The sequence below is a fragment of the Musa acuminata genome, chromosome BXJ2-9, assembly GCF_036884655.1.
Source record: "Musa acuminata AAA Group cultivar baxijiao chromosome BXJ2-9, Cavendish_Baxijiao_AAA, whole genome shotgun sequence".
Taxonomy (NCBI): Eukaryota; Viridiplantae; Streptophyta; class Magnoliopsida; order Zingiberales; family Musaceae; genus Musa; species Musa acuminata.
Genome location: NC_088346.1, coordinates 41196805 through 41220721, shown reverse-complemented (window position 1 = coordinate 41220721; position 23917 = coordinate 41196805). Strand labels below are relative to the sequence as shown.

The 23917-nt window shown below is 39.9% G+C and overlaps 1 protein-coding gene across 1 annotated transcript; it reads right to left on the bottom strand.

Moving 5' to 3' along the window:
* Positions 1-221: 221 nt before the first annotated feature.
* On the bottom strand, positions 222-23098 carry LOC135623437 (secretory carrier-associated membrane protein 1-like). Its single transcript, XM_065126407.1, has 12 exons — positions 22907-23098; positions 9386-9448; positions 7760-7822; positions 6592-6625; positions 6318-6440; positions 5705-5767; positions 5533-5626; positions 5366-5411; positions 5195-5262; positions 3132-3180; positions 913-978; positions 222-607 (listed from the first exon to the last, which is right to left on the bottom strand). Exons 1-12 carry the CDS (start codon positions 22961-22963, stop codon positions 521-523), a joined length of 813 nt encoding a protein of 270 aa, XP_064982479.1. The 5' UTR covers positions 22964-23098; the 3' UTR covers positions 222-520.
* Between the last annotated feature and the right edge of the window lie 819 nt (positions 23099-23917).

The following is a 23917-nucleotide window of genomic DNA, read 5'->3' as shown; positions in this document are numbered from 1 at the left end:
TATAGTTTATCACATTGGAACATTGTGTAGTTGACTAATAAAAATGTGAAAACAACAAAAAAGCTCAGGTAACATAACCTTTTAACTTAAGTGGCTTCCCATGTTGATCAAGGATCTTTTAATTGCACTTGTCATGGGATGCGAAGTAATTTATTGTGATAACAGGCATCAATTAGAAAAGGATCAAGAATATATCTACAAGATTTGCCCATTAACCACCGTACCAGTAATTGTCACTAATTTGCATTCTTCTATAGCACAAATTCACAGGACGAAATGAGATGGTAGATACAAGCGAGAATAGGCTTCAAAGAAGCTAACACACGCTACATGCTTCCCAGATAAATTTGGAAAAGGAACGATGTACCTTTTCCCATTCAAGGTAACACACCTGACAATATGCCAAAGACATCATGAATGACCAAGAAGAAATCAAGCAAACAAAGACATTAATCAAACTATAGGCCTGATCAACTGCATTTCTCGTCTTCCCCTCAAACAGTGGCTCTGGATAAAATAATCATATTGCTGCCCTCATAGCACCACGTGCTGCCTCACGCTTCATTTCTGCAGCCTTTCCACTCCCACGGAAGTACATATATACTTGCTGCACAGAATTACCAGAACCCTCAGGTTGAACATTGAGTTTAACCAAATAAATCCATTTCCAGATTCAATTTTCACTGAAGCTCATTAAGTACTACTGATTTCTTAATAAATAAGATATAAAAGCCTCCAACTATATTTCATTTAGCATATAATTGATAAGCAACTTTAACAATCAACTGCAATTCCCTTAAACCTTACATAAACATAATTTATTCAATCAAGGAACATGGTTAACTTTAAAAGGAAAAACAGAATGGAATTGTTAACTGCTGGCAACTTCCATATTAGGTGCAGAAAAATGACCTGTATGACCCAAATGCTGAGCAGTGACTCGAGGCAGAACAAACCGAATCCAACAAAATAGAAGATCTACAAGCAAACAAGAATCTAGAGTCACATAACACTACAATTAGATCAAGAAAACTTGCAATAACAGTGAAAACATTTCAACTTCTCTGCTCTAATTTACTAAAGAAATACAGATGCTGCAACTAAATCAAAACTAGTGATTTCTTGAAAATATAGTGTTTGCTTGCAGCATCATACCAAAAGGAGAACATCCAAGTAAAGCAGATATTTAGCTGTTAAATAACAATAGATAACTATTGAGTTGCCAAGTGTAGGCCTAAGTGTTCCAAGCTGCAGTTTGTGCAGTCACGTGTTTCATGTATGCCTATGTGGTCATATGACGCTATGCAACTAATATGTCATATTATTGGATGTGAAAACAATCAGATTTGTGGTCCACATCAGCATGAAAATGCAAGCATATGGTTCAGATATACTTCTTATTAGCGTTAATTTACTACGATCTTGATAGTAGGAGATGATGATGATATTATACATTCACCAGTCGTAGAAAGTCTAGCTATACAAATCAGTTGAAGTTGTACTAGTTGTGTCTACAACTACCAGCATACACTTAATGAACAAAGTGACTTAATTATTGCTTGATTAATCTACAATTAGCATACAGTGTATCAATACTGAATGCCATGGGAGCACAAATTATGGCCTTGATATTCAACCACAAGAACCTCCCAGAAACACAACATTCGTTTTGGTAATTAGTAGGGCCTGTACTAATAAGGTACAGCGTGTATCATGCATAACTCATGTGTCATGTATTTATTTTAATGTTTCTATAAGTGTTTTTACTTATGTAGTACGATTTATGTCTCTCAATAGGTCTTATATGCATATTTTGATCCATTTTTCAGGATATATATAAAAAGCTACATTGAAGAGATGGACTAGTCTGAAACTGGACCTGACTAGTCCAACCATTATTGACACTTGGTAGGCTATGGTACCATTGTCATGGACCAATAAAGAATTGGTACGAATATCACTGAGATTAACTACTAATTTAGTTACTAAAAACTATCTTGAATACTTAATTCCACATACTGTTTATATGCTATGTGATACTTTGGTAACTTTTAAACCATTGGCAGATATTTTATCAAGTGCAAACATATAATATTTCTTTAGAATTGCAACTTAAACCCTCTAACCTACATTTCCACATGCAACCAAGCTACCTATCAATGAATTCTAAAATTAGTTACAATTTAAGATCCTATTTCAATCCTTACTCCGATAGACCTATGTATGGGCTGAGACACTTACCTGACCCGACATCCTAGCCTCCAAATAGGAGAGCTCTTGGGCAAAGTTTTGACTTGCTCAGGCCCAAGATGGGCAAAAAAGTTGGGCCCAATTAAAACTAAAGTCAGGCCTGGGTAGAAAATTCTGCATCTAGACCCTACCAGAATGAAATCATTATTATTATAAATTTAGGTTCACAATGTAACAAAATGAAGAAAAACACAACAAGGCTAGTAATGGTGTTTAGTTTATTGCGAGGTCTTGTCTCTTATCGTACTTCAATATTTTGAGTGCTTAAGCTAATAGTTTTTGTCCTTAGTCATTAGTTATGGGCAGGGATTGCATACATTGGTCCAAGCCTGGAAAAAAAAAAAAACTTAGTAGGCACAAGCTAAACCAGGTTTGAGCCAACCCAAGGATAAGTGCACTTCCTCCAATGCACCTCCTATATTACATAAAATCGCTGCTTACTCTCTCAGCATTCCTGCAACTATTGTTCTCCCTCCAACAACCCACCTTGGCCACCATCTGTTCCTTCATCCTTCAGTGAAATAGCAATCGCAAATAAAGCCAACCAAACAAAATGAAGGTAAGTTGCACTTACAAATGCAGGAAACCAAACAATTGAGCCTTTTTTTTATGCAGCACTTACAATTACATTGAGATTATGTTAGCAGGTACTTCTACTTTTAATAATCAAATAGTCCCATGGTACTTAATAGTTTAGACTTACATGTCTCTATCCAGTTATGCCCAAAGTAAGCCCCATGCTGGATTTAAAATAAACTCCATAACATACAATCTTATTTAATCAGCAATATTAAGACAGAACGTTCATGTCTATCTGATCAAGTTATTTCAAGAACATAGAAAAAAGTTCAACAAATTTTCTATGGAAACCTATAACTCACCCCAACCAAAGCCTTACTGCTGATAAGATCCACTGCTGGCAAAATACCTCTGCAACAGAAAACATGAGAAGGACATGCATAAGCAGAAAAGAAAATAGAAGTTCAATAATTTTGTATAAGTTGGCAAGGAAGCAAATCCTTCCTCAAGGTGATACAGTAAAAACTTTCATTTTTCAGCATCCAATGAAACAATAACAAGTTTATCTATTTTCATCCTTTTGTCTACAAGAGTCTGATAAAAAAGTTCTTTATAGATTAGGTCAGACCACAACTTTTGTAGTACCGGAATAGCAACAAATTACATAAGTCCATCTGGAGAATACTAGGTTGCCCAGAGAGCAAACAAGAATTGATTTTACACAAACTAAGTGAATCACAATATCATGTCCAAAGTTGTAAGTAGTAATAATTAATGTTACAGCTAAGTTGGAAGATGTCACCAGTGTCCTACTAAGAGCTAAGTCATGTTCCAAAACTCTGCAAACAAGCTCTAAAATGGTCTCCTACAATTCCACCACTATTGCCAACTTCATTTTAGCTCAAAAATCCTCTATTACTGGAACCATTGGTGAAGACTGTAAGATGCCCACATTTGTTAAAGTCCAACATAATATAGAAGGCAATACATTTTTGCTCAAACTGCCATGTTAAGACTATCGACAAAAAATTTCACAAAATATCAGAGAGTCTCCTTAATGCTCTCCTATAATCCGAGCAATCTTCAAACAAATTTGTTAGACTTACAAGATAACAATCTTATAGGATATTAGAAACTAAACTTGAATGTGGTTAGTTGGGAAACACACAATAACTAGATGCAACAAGCAATGAAATAGATACTTATATAATAATGAGTAATTTCTAAGGGTAATTGAACTGGAAATAAAAATGATGAAGCTATCTAAATGAAAAATCCATTTCCTTGCAAAAGAATCCATTGTATTTGGAGTAATGGAAGAAAATCAAAATTACATTTTCTTTTCCTTTCATTGTGCTTAAGCATAGAAAAGCCTGAAAATACTTTATAGTTGTGACATTGATCAGCATAATCAAAAGTTATGCTTTTTCAATAAATGTAAAAAAGGTTGTGCAATTTTTAGTTTTCTGTCAATGGAAAAAGTTCTGCCAACAAATTTTCCATGAAATCAATGGGAAATCTGACACAGAGAAAGGAAGAGTGCAAGGAATTGAAAGCCACCAAGTCTCATAGAGTTTAAAAGAAAGGAAGCTCCAAGGTAAATATAGCATATACCCCTAAAATTTCAAGATAAAAGTATCTCAATTGGGTTTGTTCCAACAAATTCACAGTTTTAAAAAGTCAACATAGTCCAAGGATAGTAATTCTGTGGCATCAGAATGGGAGGATACTAATACCTTTCTGCACATTCTATACCATGGGCAGAGAAATGCTACTAAATATTCAGCTGGCCATGTTTCTGCAATGATTTGGCACATCTAGGGCACTCACTAACTCATGCTGGCCATACGGTTAAGTTTGCCTCCTAGTATTATTCACTTAGCACACCACTTGCACAATGGACTTATGCACTAAATAGACTTTCCTTCCATTTCATATCAAATTAAAATTGTGATGTGATTATTTATCACATCAACTTGTGTCTTCTCCAGAATATTTAGCAATAACAGCAAAAATTCCTCATTGTTTCATGTACAATACCCAATGAAGAAAAGCTTAATAGATTTTAAATTAAAATTCAACTATTTGAATATCTAGAAATCAACATAACTTGACTATATTTCCTTCTAGCTGACACACATTACTAAAAACAATAGCTGATGGATTTTTAGGAAAATACATTTTGATGTCAAGCTGCCAAAAATCATGAGCATGAATGCATGATCTCTAAAGCAAAATTTGAAAGTTAACCTTCCAATGTACAAAAGGTAAAAGGCCAGTCTCAATTATTTTCTCAGTGAACAAATCAAATTTGCATTCACCAAATTTGGAGGATGTATCAAAATGGGTTAGCTGTAGCCTCTGTATATATGAATTTATTACTTTCACCATTCACCATATATTACTCATAAAAAGAGAAACTTACGTCAAAGATTTTCCCTTGAAAAAAATTGGAGGAGCCACAGCAGAATATATGACAAAAGCAATGTGAAGCTGCACAGACATAAGAGAGTCAATTGGAGAACATTTTACTTTCCATAAAGCATTACCGTGAAAAAAGATATCTGAACAACATCTTAAACCACCAAGAACATACCAAGTAAAATAGGAAAAACCATCCAAAATTCAAAGCGCTTTCAGTCCTATAAAACATGTTGCAATGTCATGTGAACATATGACGTCATAAGCTTAAAGCATAAGTTTGTATCCATCATAGTCTTGAAGTCCACAAACTTTAGTAAAGGTTGAGATATGAAACTGTACCTCATGGCACGATAAAGAGGCCGATACCACAACACATATGCACCTGGGACACCAGAGATGAAGTAGATGATTGCAAGCAACCAGATCTTGACACCTAGAAATAAGAAGCAAATAAAATTAATTTCCATTGTGGTATTATAGTATCCACTCACAAAAAAGATCCTCTAAGTACCTTCCCCTTTAATCCATGCTGTTGTAACTGCTATAATATTCCAAAACAGGCATGCAGTCAAACCTGTCAAACACCCAAATTGAGAAATAATTTCATATTTTGTTTTCACATAAAAATTTTACACCCAAAGTTCAATAACTATCTACTAGAATTATTCCTACCATGTAAATCTTATCAATTATACATTGTCTCCTAAAGCAACTTAGCTAAGCGATCATATGAGAATGTTCCAAAAGCCTATATATACCATGGTAAATATTTTTGGTTTAGTCCACTAAAGTCCAATATTACTCCTGAATATGAGGGCACAAAACAATAAGAAACTGCTTCTTAGATAACAAATCAACTACATGCAGCACATACATTTCACATTCATAAGATATCTTTGTCAACAGATGTTAATGCCCAAACTAAAATGACAGTGAGAAAGTTACTACCATAAGATGAAAAATATGTCACATATCAAAATGGTTAACTGATTGTCCTCATAATTTGGTTAGAATGTGAACAAAAAATGCAAAAGTTCAAGTGTTCTGAGCAAGAAAAGCAACAAGGCCTTGGAACCATAAAAAACAAGGGCGGAACTTTGATAATGATAAGAGCCTAAACATACCTAACAATGAAGCAAATGCAAGATACTGCAATCTTTGCAGGTGAATGGGTATCTCATTTGCAATATCATGATGGATAATAGGAAAAAAACGTGGCCAGTTTTTCTCATCTATGACAACACCAGCTGCAAAGAAGCAAAAAATAAGGAAGGGCAACCAATTTAAGAAAAGATAAATTTAACTTGTATTCATCTTAAAACAGTAAGGCTCTTGCCTAACATTAAAAGAAAAAAATAGTACTAGTCAATTTATTCTATGAAAATATAGACTAGTCACCTTGTGCTGCAGCCTCTTCTTTACGTTTTAGTTCCTGTTTTACCAGCAAAATAAATAAATAAAAACAAAGAAAAAGCACACATACACAATTAAAGATAACCATTCCATTTGACAGAAGAAAATGCAAAAAATTCTTTTTTTCATGATCTGTAGAAACATAATATGATTTTAGGGCTTTTTGCATACATAAGCCATCAAATTAGTATAAAAACAAACCAGTGAGAAACAAGTAATCATAGTTTCAGAAATATAATGTAGTTTGATCAAAATACAGCATTTTTGTATACAATATGTGGTAGAAATGTGTGGCTATTAAAATAATGATGATTTAAGAAGTGCTCAAAATTTTATGTTCTATTTAAAATTTTCAAAGTTTGAGCCGTTGTCATGATATTTGGGACTTCTTCCGAAGCTTGTGCATGCCAAGGCATCCTATGGCTATAGGATAACAAATTTATTTTATATTAGTTCTTTAGATAATATTTGGTTGTTGAAAACAATTACATGCATTTGCATGTCGCTTGCCTTAACTACAAGATCATGCATTTGAGTGTCACTTGCCTTATTATGCTTGAGTGTTAAGAGAGGTTGTGAATATCTATGAAGTAATTATATTGCTAGTTCATTAGTTATTTTTATTCTTTTTCTGATTTTAAATGATACTTACAATTTTCAAAAAGAACCCACATATGCAACTACATACACACTTGCATTGTGCAAACACACTATGTCACAACCTAATTGCCTGCATGCCAATTCCACTTTTATAACCTTGCACACAATAGATCTTATACACATGACGAGCTTATAAACTGAGTAATGTTAGCTTTTGCAAAGCATATAAATAAGATATTCTTTTTTAATAGATCAGGCTAGTTAACAATTTCATTGCATAAAGGTATATCATATACCACATATTACCTAGCACGTATTGTCCAGCACACTTGAGTATCAAGATGTTTGTTTTACAATTGTCTCACAAATTAATTATATAACAATACAATGGTAAGCATAGCATAACATTTTTGGACAAGAATATTCCACATATTCTTTTATTTAGTTTCAAACTATCTAAATCTTTAACGCAAGAGAAGCAAAACTGAAGTTCCAAGAATAAGGGCAGGAGTTGCATTTGTGACCATTAAACTCAAGGACATACAGGACATACCTTTTCCCTCTTATTCAGTTCTGCCTCCCTGGCTTGTAGTTCTCTTTCCTTTTTCTTGAGATCCTACATTATAAACACAGATAAAATAAGCAACTAAGAAATATCAATACACCACAGTACTTGCAATGCAATCTATGTTAATCAGATAATTGATTTAAGAATGATGTGATCACTATTACAAGTTTTGCAAAAAGTTCATCAAAAAAATGGTTCATTAGTTGACTCACTATTCAAGGAAGTGCTTATAGGTTCTTGATCCCATCTAAAATGCAAAGACATTGAAAGGTTTTCTTGTTTAAGAAGTACATGTATCCTCACAAAATGGAACTAAAATGTATCTAGAGACTGGTCTTGTGAAAATGTCATTATAACTTCTGCCTATACTCATCATATCAAAGAATATCATAATGGCACAACAGCCATTGCAGAAATCAGCAGGGTTCCAGTGGGAGCAGGAAAAGCTAGCATTTGAATAAGAAGGGTTCAAGAAATGTATCTTGTCCATTCAAATTATTTGATAGACCTAGGATTCTGGGGACTTAATGTTTCATCAATTATTAGTTCTTCAGTTCCCTAAAACTCAGGTCCCTAAAAAGAAGTATTCTAGTGCCCTGATTATTTCTACGATATCTTCATCCTCTTCACCATTTATCAGGATAACTGGAGCTAAATCTCTATTCACTTCACAACCCTCAGGACTATATTTAAAATAATAATGCCAGGAATAAAGGAGCTACATCCTCAATCACCAATTGGAGACAATTTATGTACATCAGGTATTAGTAAAAGGTTTCAACTGTCCCTGAATTATTGAAAACTCTTTGTTTTTGGACAAATTATTGAAGAATCTCTCTAATTGAGACTTGAAGGCTCTCTTTCTTCTTTCTCGTGGATTAATATGCTCTGTGCCACTAAGGCTAGCTTCTCAATACTACATCTTTTGCAATGCCGAAAGACTGCATGACAAAATATTATAAATCATTTTAGAATATGGTGCATTGTGGTAAATAGATTTCAGTTCTGAAACAGATATAATAACAGGTCTGCTGGTGCAAGACCCAAATGAATAAAGAATAGTATTATTTCCATAGCAACAGAAAGTAGAGGGAAACGAAGGTAGAATAGCAGTGAGATGGAGACAAAATATGGAACATCATAAGCAAATTAAAGATACAAGTGCAACAGAAAAAAATTATAGAAATAAGGATATGAATCATGGAATTTTGTGTCAAAGCCTTCTGAATAGGTCAAACATCTCATGATCCTTAATTCAGATCAGATTGGGACCTTATGACCACCCTAAAAGGGATGCAAATCAGTATTACAATATCTTTGTTATCCCAAATCAGATAACCTTCTAAGATATTTAGAATCATGTTAATAGTTCCTTTATTTTCTAGGGAATAAAGGTCTGTCATACAGGAAAATCATGATTCCACCGCCATTACTTTCTCCTAATAAACTCTAGTGACAGCCCTTAAATTTATAAAATCACAGTAAAAGCTTCAAAAAAATTGAAAACAAGATCTTAAGACTAATATATTCAAAGCAAGACCTACATTCGACACAAGCTGCACCTTAACTTGACCTTGATTGCAAAATTGTAAGTTCATGATGTACACATACCGCTGAACCTAGTGAGCCTCCACCATAATTTGATCCAGCTGCTTTTCCACGTACCCCAGAATCCTGCCATAGACGTTATTAAATGATACCGAAAGGATATATGGTAAAATAAAACAAATAAAAAGTTGACACATTAATATCAAAGAAACAATGAGGTTATTGGGTTAGATATCAATTTGAAAGAAGAGCGATATACATTAAAGCAATAGTTTAAATAGTAGTCCAGGTGCTCGCTTTGGTGCTTCAATGAAGTGCCGCCTAGGCGCTCGCCTAAACCCAGGCATCGGGCGTCTCGGGTGAGCGGCCGATTGAAACAAAGCAACTGAGCTAGAGTCTGGTTCGGTTGAATAGTAGCTTAGTTGGTTCGATTGAACCAACTAAGCTACATAATGTAACTAAACTTGCACAAAACACACACCCCCCCTCCCCGTGCGACCCGGAGCCATAAACCCTAGCACAGTTGTTTCCGATGCTTCCTTTGCCGCTGCCAACCAGACCAACCCTTCCTCTATCGCCGATGGACGAGTCCGAAGGTCTAGCTTTCATGCGTAGTTCCCTCCACCGTCACGGCTTCCATGTGCAGCTCCTTCCACCGTCAAGGGAGAGGACCACAGTTTCCTTTGCCACCGATTGACACATTTGAAGCTTCCTCCGCCCACAACGTCGTCGTCCGCAGCTTCCGTCGCCATTGTTGTCAGTGTTTGAAGCTTTCTCCATCGCTACTACTATAGTCCGCAGCTTCCTCCGCCGCCAATGCTGTCGTCCGAAGCTTCTTTCACGGCTGTTGTCGTCTGAAGCTTCCTCTACTGCTGGTTCTACCAACCTATCACGCACTTAGCTAGTTTTGCCTAAGTCATGCGGCACCCTTACGTATCCGTTTGCAAAGGTCAGCCTCCTCGAAACCTCCTATTGTCCCTTGGGACCTACAAAAGAGAAAACGGGTTAAAGAAAGCTTCTCACTCAGGATCCACAAGCAATCATTTCAGCAAACACTTTATAGCCAATGCAAATTACAAACAAACTTCACAAATTCTGAACGATCATACAACAAAGGATCTAAAATAGTACACTATAGATCGAAATCCCCACAAGTGCCCACATGACACAACCTTTGTTTGCAAGCCAAAGACGACCACCAAAACAAAAAAAAATGGGGTTGCTAAGCCTACTATCAGCCCTTTACATATTGTGCAAAGCATGAACAAAATCGAAAGACACGGACATATATGAGAATTACATTAAACACCCAAATTATAGTTTTGTCCGTGACATTCTCCCCCACTTATTCCTTCAACGTCCTCATTGAAGTCTTTACAGATGCTGCATTTCCTAGCCTTTACTGAGTCTTTAATCTTCTGCTCCAGTTGTAATGCGCCACTTGGCGCCCAACTGCACTCCGCTGTTGTTATTAAGTAGTCGAACTTTGATCCACCATGCTGCTTCAACTCGCCAAAGACTCTGACTCTGGTGTGGGGTCAGTTGAGTTGTGTTGATCCCTGCTGTTTTTTACGGATCCCTTAGATGAAAGAAAAGATCATCCTTAATATACGCTAGTCTCTCAAATGCCTCATGCCGCTAGAACTAGGTGGATGCATGTTGGAGCTTTAACGAGCATCGCCTCACAGACTTTAAAGTTTTTAGGTCCTTCCTCCATAAAATTTGCCCATCGTTTCTTGTTCCACTTAGACATCACTTCCAAGTAGGTTCGCATCACTTCCACTTTCGATTGGCATTCTGTTGGAAAATAAAGCAGATAATCTACTCTCAGTAGCACTGATCACCATTGGTGAGGATTTGACAACTAGTGTCTTCCATTCGGTTTCTTCGAAGGGTCTAAAAACCTATGTAGAGCTCCTCTGCTGGATAGATAAGAGAATTAGGGTACTCGGTTTCACCCATTCTATTAAGAGTTAAGAAGGAAAATGTTACCTTGATTTCGCCCGCCTCCTTGAGGGTTGTACTCCATGCATCGAGCTGGTTACTAGCCTTCACCCGCTCTTTACTTATACTTCTAAAGCACTTGAAGTGTTTACACTCCTTACGTTGAGTTAGCAGTTGTGATTCACCTTCTCAATGCCATCGAACTTCTGAAATGCAAGAAGTTTTCACCCCAACTTGGAGTAAGTTTTTAATAGTTTTGGTCGCCTCTAGGAATATGCCATCTTCTCCATCATCTTTGCTGCCTACTCCTCTGAGTTGTAAAGGTATAACACCGCGTACTGTCTACTTCATTCCTTAGTCGAACACTCTTGCATCAACCTGAAGTCGTTCACTTTTGATTATCTTGATGAGAAGCTTGTTGACACCGATCTTACGAAGTTCCCTGGCATTTGCCCTTCAACCTTATCTCGGTACTTGGAGTTTGCCTTTGCATTCTCCACCACCTCGGCCCCTTTCACAACCAAGTACTCTCCCTCCAAGAGAGCAAGGGATCGATAACTTCATAGAAGTCCCGCCTCTGAGGTACCATGGCGCTGCCATGACCATGGCCCTACTATTCGTCACCTCGTATCTGCGTCCCTTTCTTCGCGATCGGTAGATTTGCCTTTGTGGCACTGTGGCACACATTCAAGGCCACCTCCATTCTAACCAACGCTTGGTTTTGGGTAGCTAGGTCCCTTTGGATTCGTCATTGTTTCCTCACTCCTTTCGACCCTCTGCTTCAACACGTCTGTGTTCTCCGAGCAATTTCCCTTAGTCGATGGAAAAACAGACTACAACTCTTATGCATGGCCACCGCCATCATGTTGCAGGGTTCGTATCGATTTTGTTCTCCTTAGCTTTCTTGGTAGCAACATTTGCTTACTCGGCCTAATCCTTTGACTTGTCGGGTCCCTTAGGCGAATACGAGCTCTGGAGCAGTCCAACTCTCTAGTCGCTTCGATCATACCTCTGCATGATTAAGTCCCCCCTTATAAGACTCGCTCGTACTTGCATTCGAAATTCTCCTTCGGTGGTACACAGCCCCTATATACTGATGACCAAAGCTTTTATCCGATGCAAGATTCGATGCACGCACGGAAGACCCGCCTCTGCGATACCATGACATTCACTCCTTGAATCCATAGTCTTTCTTGCCATCGTGTTGTTCACCGAAATGGTGGTCGCAGTAGCTCCCGATCATACCTTCGTATGATCTAGTCTCTTGCGGGACTACTTTCGTATGTATTGCATTGCCACGAACTGTTCCACTATAATCCATTGCACCATGTCGCCTCCTGGTGATATCTCTATTATATTCTGATCATTGTGGGATGAACTCGGATTGTGATTCCTCTATGTATGGTCTTTACCAACATATTACAGGGCCTCTTCCACCTTTGATTATGTTCGCTCTTTTGGCAATCGACCTTCGTCCACTCACTCTCGGGTCACACCCAGACGAAATATAATTCTAAGATAGTCCATCACCTAGTAGCTCCCGAAGTCAACCAACTTTGCTGAAATTGGTGCACCATTGTCTGGATCCTGGGCCTCTGCCCCCATCAGCACAATCTCCACTACGCATTGCTTCCTTCATAGCAACTTGAATGGTAGTACTGTGGCGTATTACTCAAGAGTACCCATCTTCACATCCTCTTGCCTTGTGCCAAGGCCTTCTGAACCCAACTTCGCCTCCGCAAATTGAGTAACCTTGGTTCCTCCGTCAAATGCTTCTTCGAGATACGATGCATGTGTCTCAAAGCTCCCTTCGTCTTTGGCACCATGTAAGATTAGTCCGCTCCATCAGAATAAGAGACCCATGGAACGATATGATCCTGCTCTTACCTCTGCAAGAGTTCATGTCCTTGACTTGTCCAAGGAAAGCTCCATGCCTCCACTCCATGTTCCAACTTCTATGCCAACTTCCTTCATGCGGCTTAGGTCCTTCACCAAGTTATACCCAAGTTTCTCCGCTCCTCGATTTGCATTAAGTTGATGGGGGCTCTCGCGCCCACCATTCCACGGGTCAACCCTCCATTGAGTCCAATCTCCATATCGACTCCAAGTGTGCCTTCATTTTATGTTGCCTCGAGTCGCTCCCCCACTTGATATCACAATGCATCCACCAATGTATTACCTCATGCGAGATCATGTGATACTCTTCGCCACTTGCTCGATCCGTTGAGCTTTGTGGGGTTGTTGTCTTAAGGTATTCCTCATCAACATATGGGGTCCGTTGTACATGAATCTCCCTCCATAGAACTGGGACTTATCCCTCCAAGGTCTTTGTCTTATTGGAGTAACTTCTCTCTTTACATCATTCCCTCTGAAAGTTTCGGAGGCCACCATCCCCTTGGACTACTCCGCCTTACTGAACAAACTGTGCATTGTTTTGCCTCTGCAAATGCACTTGCTAGATTAGGACTCCTCGCTAATACAGCTCCTACTGCACCCCTCAAGACCTAGGCAACATGCTGAACTCGCCGCACACTTCAGCTTTATACGGACGTATCATTCTCATGCCGAAGAGAAAGTTTCAATGCTCAATGGCACCGAGTTTCGGTCGCCTTGATGTCACGAACTTAGTTGGAATTGCCTAAGCCGTGAGACACTCTTGCGGCAAAGACGGGAACTTAAGTTGCCTAAGTCGCAAAGCACCTTTGCGCCAACTTCTCAAACTTAGTTGGGATTGTCTAAGTCATGACGCGCCCTTACGATATGCGTCTGCAAAGGTTCAATCAATTTGTAATCTCACTTAGGTCCCGAAGGACCTGTAAAAGAGAAAGTTGATTAGTTCGAATAACGAGTGGTGGAAAAGTCCCGACGTCTCACGGAAAGGGAAGCTTTACAAGCAATTCAGCGAGCACCTTGCATGCATAAGAGAAAAGAGGAGAAAAACAACGACTTTAGAAGGTAGAACAAATAGTTGCAAGTCCATAAACAACTGCTCACCGGGTGTCGGGCGCGAAAGCAAGTTCCCCTTAAGTTAACGTGCGAACTTGTGAAGATTTTTCAACGCTCGATAATATACCGAAGCCCTATCCAGCCCTATGCCATCTAGGGGGTTCCAAGGTGCTGAGATGGCAAACATTTTGCATGCAGCTGCGGCTTACAAAAAACAAGCTGTGGCACGTAAAAATGGAGCCATTTTGGGGCAGTTCGGCCCGACACAGTGAGCGGTCGCACTACAACACTGCAACCTATTCGAACATGCATTTTTACAAGCAAAAACACACAAAACCAGGGCAAAACCGGCTGCCATGTCTTTGTACAAGCATGCAAAAGCGACGAACAGTTCATTGAACGAAGTTGTTGCGGGTGCACGACGATCGTTCATGACATTCTCCCCCACTTAAACTATCGACGCCCTCGTCGACGCTTGTTGGTAGTTGTTGATGATTGCTTCTTCATGTCGTAGGGCATCTTCGAGCTCCCAACTGGCTTTGGTTTGGGGAAGCTTTCACCACTTCACCAAGTACTCGATCTGCTCAGCTCCATTGGATAGCTTTATCTTGCGATCCACTAAAATGGTTTCAACTCGCTTTTCGTATGAGGCTCTGGTGGGAGATAGCCGAGTTGGAACACTTCGGAAAGCATCTTGCGGATCTGAGTGGTAGGCTTTCAAGTTGCTGGCATGAAAAACATTGTGAATTTTGAGCCACGCCGACAGTTGCAACTTGTAGGAGATATTGCCCACCCTATTGATAATTAGAAATGACTCTTTATACTTGTACACCAATCCTTTATGTACTTTATTTCTAAAGAATTGGAGTGATGCTGGTTGGAGCTTTATCAACACCAAATCGCCGACTTTGAACTCCTGTGGCCGCTTTCCTATGTTTGCCCACTTCTTCATCTTTTTGGTCACCTTCTCCAAGTAAGCCCACGCAATATCTACATTTCGGTGCCATTCTTTTGCAAAGTGATATGCTGACGGACTACTCCCAGTATACCTAATAGCCAAGGTATGAGAAGTTGACGGTTGTTATCCTGTAATGATCTCGAGGGGGCTCTTGTTAGACATAGAGCTCCGCTACAAGTTGTAGGAGAATTGAGCTATGTCCAATGGCTTCACCCAATCTCGTTGGTTGGCACTCACGTAGTGCCGAAGATATTGCTCAAGGAGCGTGTTTATCCTTTCAGTTTGGCCATCCGTCTAGGGTTGGAGGCTTGTGGAGAAGTATGACTTAGACCCCAACAATTTGAATAGCTCAGTTCAGAATCATCCCAGGAACCAAGTGTAACGATCACTGATGATATTGTGCGGGACTCCCCAATACTTCACCACATACTTCATCATTAGCTTGGTCGCCTCCTCTACTGAACAGTGTAGGGGTGCAGCAATGAAAGTTGTAAACTTTAAAAATCGATCGACCACCACGAGTATCGATCCGAGTCCCCCTACTGTCGGCAAGCTTGATATGAAGTCTAAGGAAATGCTCTCCCACAGCTTTTCTGGTACAGGCAATGCTCCAAAAGTCCCACCGGCTTCCGTTGCTCCACCTTGTCTTGTTGGCAAGTGAGGCACGTTCGAACATATTCCTCCACATCAGTCCCCATCTTCGGCCAGTAAAAGACCCTCTCCACGAGAGCCAAGGTTTTATTAATACTCGAATATCCAGCCCAACGGGAATCGTGACACTCTCTTAAGAGTTCACGTCTCAAATTGTCCACTCGAGGAATATAAATCATATTCCCTTTTATGTAAACGAGTCCCTCCTAGACCCAAAATCGTCGTGTCTTGCCTTCTTTGATGAGTTGCATCAAGGGATCACTGTACAGTCCATCCCTGATCTTGGAAAGGAAGTTGGAGTGCAATTGACTTGCTTGGCCTCTGCCCTCCAACTGTATGGCATTCACTCGCTCCACTTTCCAACTCAATACATCGGCCACGGTATTTGCTTTTCCGAGCATGTACTCCATTATCATATCAAACTCAACTAGGAAGTCCTGCCATCGTGCTTGCTTTTGGGAGAGTTTCTTTTTAGTTTGGAAATAGCTCAAAGCGATGTTGTCTATCCTCAGCATAAATCGCGATCCGAGAAGGTGGTTCCACCAAACTCGTAGATAATAGACCACCAAACTCGTAGATAATGGACTTCGAAGGGCTCCCCATAGTCCAGCAATTTGAAAATCAATTCTTCCAACACAGTAGCCTTCAGATCTTGGAATGCAGCTTCACATTTGTCAAACCACCTCCAAGGTTGCTCCTTCTTCAGTAACTCCGTCAGTGAAGTTGCATGCTTCGAATACCCCGCTATGAAGCGCCGATAGTAGTTGATGATACCGAGGAAGGATCTTAGATCCGGCACCTTCTTTAGAGTTTGTCATTCTACAACAGCTTGCACCTTTAATTTGTCCATCCGAATGGAGCCATCACCGATTCGATGCCCCAAGAATAAGATCTTCATTTCAGCAAAGTAGCACTTCTCCCTTTTCACGAACAAAGTGTTCTCCCTGAGAACCTTAAATTGTCCGAAGGTGTTCGACATTCTCCTCAAGCGTTTGGCTATAGATGACGATATCGTCCAAGTAGACAATCACAAACTTATCCAAATACTCCTTGAATAGTTGGTTCAAAAGAGTGCAGAATGTGGTTGGAGCGTTAGTTAAGCCGAAAGGCATCACCAAGAACTCAAACGCCCCGTACCAGGTCATGCAAGTAGTCTTCGCTTTATCGCCTTCAACAATACGCACCTGCCAGTACCCCGACTCAAGGTCGAGTTTGGAGAAGTACTTTGCTTTGCCCAATTGGTCGAACAAGTCCGCAATGAGCGGGATGGGATACTTGTTCTTCACCGTCACTTTGTTGAGAGCTCGATAATTTATGCATAGTCGGAGGCTCTCATCTTGTTTCTTTTGGAAGAGAACTGGAGCTCTGAATTATGCTTTAGGACTACGAATAAGACCATCGTTTAGTAGTCAACCTAACTGCTTTCTGAGCTCTGTCAACTCTGGAGGGAGCATGCGGTAGGGTGGTCTCACTGGAGCCTTCACTCTTGGCTCCAACTCGATGTGATGATCCACGCCTCTGCATGGCGATAGAGTCTTCGGCAACTCGGGTGGCATAACATTTGTGAACTCCTTCAAGACGTTCGCCACCACAGCAGGTTCATGAATGGCCTTCTCATCGAGTGGCTCTAGCTTCATAGCAGCCACGAATATTAATTCACCTTTTTGTACCCCATTCTTCAGTTGTAATGTCGATATCTATTAGGGTTCGCTGGTTCCTCTCTTAGAGATGGGAACCACACAGGGGTCATCACCTCCCATCATACATAGGGAGTTTAGGAACAGCATTGGCACCAACTTCGTCGCTTGCATGAATTCCATTCCAAGAATCATTTGGAAGTCGTCCAGTGGCACCGCCATCATGTTTGTGCTCCCGCTCCATGTTCCAATCTTGATGGGAACTCTCTTTGCCAACCTGGAGATTCGCTTGGCCTCCGAGTTCACCGCCTTCATTCGACTTGGGTTCTTCTCCAAGATCAGCCCAAGTCGTTTTGCTTCTCGATCTGCAATAAAGTTGTGGGTAGCACTCGTGTCCACCATTGCACGGGTCGTTTGGCCATTGAGCTTAATGTCTACGTACATCAGCTCACTACTTCCTGCTTTTTGTGGCCTTGTCTTCATGTTTTCCCCCACTTGACCCCGTATAGCGTTCAACAAACGCATTGCCCCCATCTGGGGTCCTTGCGACTCCTCATCGTCGTTGTTGGATTCTGAACTACTCGAACTAAGAGCGACAGCCTTGCCCTTGTCCGATTTGGGGGGATAGATAGAAGATATTAAGCCATTGAGTGCTTGCTTCTGTGGGCACTCTCTCACCATGTGTGGCATTCAACACAAGAAGCATCCGTCAGATTCTGGAGCCTTGCCTTTTGAGCTTGGCCCTTTGTGGGAACTCTTCTTCCTTTGTTCGTCTTCGGGCTCCTTCCCTCGAGAATATTTTCGAGGGCGATTTCCTGAAGATTGTTTCCTTTTTCCCGACTCCTCAAAGGAAACAAAGTCGATGAGCCTTTCTGCAGCAGCAATTGCCCCGATCACATCGGTGACATTCCTTCGATGTAGTTTTTGTTGAGCCCATGGTTTCAAACCATCGAGAAAGCTGAATAGCTTATCCTTCTCGGACATATCTTGTATGTCCAGCATTAGCGCAGAAAATTGCTTCACGTAGTCTCGAATGGAAGTACTTTGGCGGAGTTGTCTCAACTTCCTCCTTGTAATGAACTCTGTGTTCTCAAGTAGAAATTGAGTTCTCAACTCTCGCTTTAAGTCCTCCCATATGTCTACCCGACACCGACCTTGTTGGATCTCCTCCCAACGGGTTCACAACCAAAGTTTTACATCCTCATTCAAATACATGGTTGCTATCAAAACTTTGGTTTCTTCAGAATGGGGCCTCGTAGCTCGAAAGTATTGTTCCATGTCGAACAGGAAATTCTCGAGCTCTTTAGCATTTCAGGCACCTCCATAACAATACAGCTCGAGTGCCCTCAAATTTTGTGGCGGCGTAATGCGGGTGTTGCTTCCTCCCGCATTCAGTGCCCTTGTGAGTGAGCATAGTCACCCTGGAAGTGAGTTCTGCCAAGACTTCCTACAGATGTTGCACGGAGTCTTTGGTGTCGTCAGATAATCGATCGACTAAGGCCTTAACCTTGTCGATTCGGGATTCAGCTTCTTCTTGCGAGCTCTCTACCCCAAGAAGCCTTCGCTGGCCTTGGTAGAGTTCCGCCAAGCTCACTTCAAGAACATCCAAACGGGTTTCCGCCGCTGTGAGTCTCTCCTTATGACTCTTCTTCCCGGTTAGCGCTCCATATTGCACCTCCTTTGCTCGCGAAGAGTAGCTAATTTCTTGCTCATCATGTTCACTGTCACGATCCTCCAAAGCGGCTCTAACAACATGAGAGCAAGTTTGCACTTGCAGCCCACCTACGGTTGCTTGGGGCAAAGGTCCGTCTTACCCTGCCTTGTTTGATTCGCTACGATGCTTTACCATGACGAAATTACGAAGTTCCTTTGCTGTTTACTCAAATTGCTTGCCCGCTCTGATACCACAATGTCACGAACTTAGCTGGAATTGCCTAAGTCGTGAGGCATCCTTGGGGCCAAGACGCGAACATAGCTTGAGTTGCCTAAGTCACGATGCACCCTTGCGCCAACTTCTCGGACTTAGCTGGTATTGCCTAAGTCTTAAGGCATCATTGCACATATGCGTCGGCAAAGGTTCAGCCTAGTTGCAACCTCGTATAGGTCCCGAAGGACCTGTAAAACAGAAAGTTGATTAGATTGAAAACAAGCGACAGACAAGTCCCAACGTCTCGCAAAGAGGGAAGCTTTACAAGCGCAATTCAATAAACATTTTGTGTGCATAGGAGAAAAAAGAGGAAGGAGGAAAAAAAGGACTTTATAAGGTAGAACGAATAGTTGCAAGTCCACAAACAACTGCTCATCGGGTGTCGGGCACGAAAGCAAGTTCCCGTCAAGTCAATGTGTGAACTTATGAAGATTTTTCAACGCTCGACAATATACCGAAGCCCCATACAGCCCTGTGCCACCCGGGGGGTTCTAGGGTACTGAGATGGCTGACGGTTTGGGCGCTGCTGCGGGCTGCAGAAAACAACCCGCGGCACGCGAAACGGAGCCATTTTGGAGCTTTTTGGCCCGACGCGGTGAGCAATCGCACTGCAATGTTGCAACCTGTTCGAACATATATTTTTACAAATAAAACACATAAAACCAAGGCAAAATAGGTTGTCATGTCTCTGTTCAAGCATGTAAAAGCGACGAACGGTTCGTTGAACGAAGTTGTTGCGAGTGCGCGACGACCGTTCGTGGCAGTTCGTGACATTAGGTTGGCCACGAATATTTCATCGTTCGTATACAAGCCCTTACATGAGTACCAAATTCTTCGAGTTAGCAATTCCTCTCATCTCTGTGAGTTTCGCATAACTTTTTCGATCGATAAGCAACTCATTCTACTTTGCATTGTTTGATCCTTTACTAAGCGCCTCGCTTACCTTCAGCACTATCAAGTATAGTTGCCAACGTCGAGTCGTAACTCAAACTCAGTCATCCCAACCTTTGTGCACTACATATTCTCCCCAGCTTGCTTGTCCTCGTAGTGCCTCTTGCACAAAGGGTTATCCATTCCTCTAAATGTCATTCTCAGATGTCCGCTCCTCTGAGTGACTCCTTTTCCCTATATCTCTATACTCGTTTTTCCTAAATGGTCGTGCATGCTGGCTGCCCTCAATGTAACCTTGCTAGGTCCCCTACGTTTGCATACCAAGTGTTTCTATGTGTGCTTGTCCCGCTCTGATACCATATGTCACGCACCTAGCTAGTTTTGTCTAAGTCGTGCAGGACCCTTGCATGTCCGTTCGTAAAGGTCAACCTCCCCGAAACCTCCCCGTAACCTCCTATTATCTCTGAAACCTCCTATTATCTCTTGGGATCTATAAAAAAATAAAACGGGTTAGAGAAAGCATCTCACTTGGGATCCACAAGCAATCATTTCAGCAAATACTTCATAGTCAATGCAAATTACAAACAGACTTCACAAGCTCTGAACGGTCGTATAACAAAGGGTCCAAAATGGTCCACTATAGAGCGAAATCCCCACAAGTGCCCACATGATACAACATTTATTTGCAAGCCTAAAACAACCACCAAAACCAAAGAAAATGAGGCTGCTAAGCCTACTATCAGCCCTTTATATACTATGCAAAGCATGAACAAAATCGAAAGACATGGACATACATGAGCATTACATCAAACACCTCGGTTACAGTTTTGTCTGTGACAATCTGCAACTTCCTCCACCATCGTCACTATCGTCTGAAAGTTCCTCTATTATCGTCGCCCTCTCCTTCCCCACTTTCTACCATCGGTGATTCTTTACACCGCTCTAACTATTGTTAACAGTAAATTGTTAACTACTAGTATTATATAATAGTCCCTATTTAGATTTTAACAATACTAATCATATTTATCAACTGCATTATATATTTTTTATATTTTAATATTTCAGAACGTCTCGCTTTACCTAAGCGAGCACCTAACGCCTCAGGTATTTTAGGACCTTTATGCCTTTTGACGTCTAGCGCTTTTTAAATCACTATATCAAAGTAAAAGACAAACAGTCTACATCAAATTGAAAGGCAATAGAGAGTCCTAATGTGACTACAACTTATAATGGAGAATGAGAACTTGGGGATTATTTTACCATCTCTAAACAAGAAGAAATAAATTCATATAGCAATATCGTAACAGTACTACATTGCTTGTAATTATAATTGGTGGGCTTCTCCACCTGAAATTGGACTTATAAAAGGCAACACTCTAACAACTTAGGAATATCCACAATACGAGTATGCTTAATTCCTCAATGACATCAAAGATAGGAAATTTTTGGGGTTGTTACATAAAGTTAAAACCATTAAAAAGTAGTTAAAATATTGGTCACTCTGATATCAATTAATAGGATGTGACACTCCTGTTATTAGAAAAGGAGGAAAAATCCCCACAGCTATCAACTAGAGAATCAAGCTACTGACTTAGTATTTTTGTCATACAAAAAATAGATATAAGATTCAGGCAAGAACGTCTACATTCACATTTCTCATACATATAGATAATTAGGAGTGCTAACTAATAAAAATGTTATTTCGGCATTAATTAACTTACCCTCCAAAATTTTGCACAAAAAACTCTGTAACTCTCAAAACACAGGACCTTATAGTTAAACAACAGATCTAACTAACCTTTGATGTGATCAAATTAGGATTCTTATACACTCAATAAACAAGGCCCTATATAAATCCCTAAAATAGCTAATATAATTAGTGAGAAAAGGCATATTCTCTTGTCTAATCATGCTTAGGACTCTTTTGTAATTTGGAAAATAATAATGTGAGCTTTTCAAAATTACCCCAATGATGTCCAAGTCAAAGTCATAATCTAAACTATCTAGGGCCTAATTAACAAACTCTTATGGGTTCAGTACGGCCACAACAAGGGCAAGTCGAGGTGCTTTTAGGTCATAACAAAAATACGGAGGTCTCGGACTGATCTAAACCAAGTTTGGCGGCGCCAAACCGCAACAAGGAACTTCTTTGATTCGATGCAAAATATTAGAAGTTTAAACGTTTTCTAGCTCCGTAAGTTTCTAATCAGGAATAGAACACGCGTACGCCTAACAGTTGGAATTCAGATCTTTCAGATTCAGTCTTCTTCTTCCCTATCCTTCAACATTAGAAGTGATTGTCGTGACGACCTGACTAGGTTTTGCAAGATCCAAAAGCAAAATACGACACATTGCCGATAAGCACTCAATTCAGTACCCAATGTACGAGAAACCAACAAACAAGTAATCTCTCACACCCCGACTGTCGCAGTCAAAATCAAGAAGCGCGAAACAATGATCCAATTTCGAGAAGCAGAGAGAGCAACCGGGAACGATCGGACACGTTGGGAACCCAGCGAAACATCAGATCTGACACAGTGATCTAAATGCCGAACCAAATCACCGACTACAGCATCGATCACTAGAAATGTTCCTAGTAGAGATGAAGTTGGAGAGATCGGGGAACTCACCGCAAAGGGATTGACGTCTTCCTCCTGAAAGGGATCGCTGTCGTAACGCCCCGCCATCAGATCCCAACAGTAGAGAGAGATAGAGAGAGAGAGAGGCGTAGGCAGGTGACTCGGGGAGAAGAAGGGCGACTTCTTGTCGGGTGTATCCCTAGTCCCTGCGTGACAACCTCTACGTGTGGGATCCCCTCCAATTCGTACGGATTCAATATCCTTCCATTAATCTCCTCATGGTTCTTAAATCGGGTAGAGAAGAAGACCACATCAAATGTACAAAATTTTATACACACACACTCTATATATATATTCATATATACATATATATGTATATATATATATATATACGTATATACATATATATACATATATATATATATGTATGTATATATGTATATATATGTATATATATATATGTATATATGTATGTATATATGTATATATATGTATATATGTATATATATGTATATATGTATATATATGTATATATATATATGTATATATATGTATATTATGTATACCTTGTATTCTCGTAGAAACTAATAATTACTTTTAAAAGGTTTTCTTTTTCTCACAAAGCATCCTTCGTTTCTCTTTTTTTTCCCCAACATCCTTTTTTTCATATATAATTTAAGTATCCTAAAAAAAGTAATTTTTTTTTTCTTTAATTTACTCTTCAATTGACGCGGTTTAACCCATAGTTTTACAAAGATTCAAAATAATATATGTTTTTTTGTATAAATTAATAATTAAAATAATTAAATAATAATAAATAAATGCTAAAGAAATTAGCAAATAAAATCAGAAACAATACTATCTTAAATATAATATTTTAAAGCTTGAATATTTAATAAAAATTATTAATTCATAGATATAGTATTATCTTGACCCAATCTAAAATTAGATTTTATTAAACTAAGTGGAAACCGAAAATTTGAGAAATAAAAAAAAGTCTCGATATTGTCAAAGCTATTATGTAAAAGGATCTCATATTAGAGAGGGATAGTAGAAAACTTG

Bases quoted from the DNA above. Each gene is read 5' to 3' on its own strand.
- LOC135623437 (XM_065126407.1), bottom strand. From the start codon at position 22,963: ATGGCGGGGCGTTACGACAGCGATCCCTTTCAGGAGGAAGACGTCAAT. The intron at 7,823-9,385 runs GTATGTGTACAT...TTTATAATGTAG, and splicing joins GAGGCTCACTAGGTTCAGCG to GATCTCAAGAAAAAGGAAAG. The intron at 6,626-7,759 runs GTATGTCCTGTA...CTGGTAAAACAG, and splicing joins AACTGAATAAGAGGGAAAAG to GAACTAAAACGTAAAGAAGA.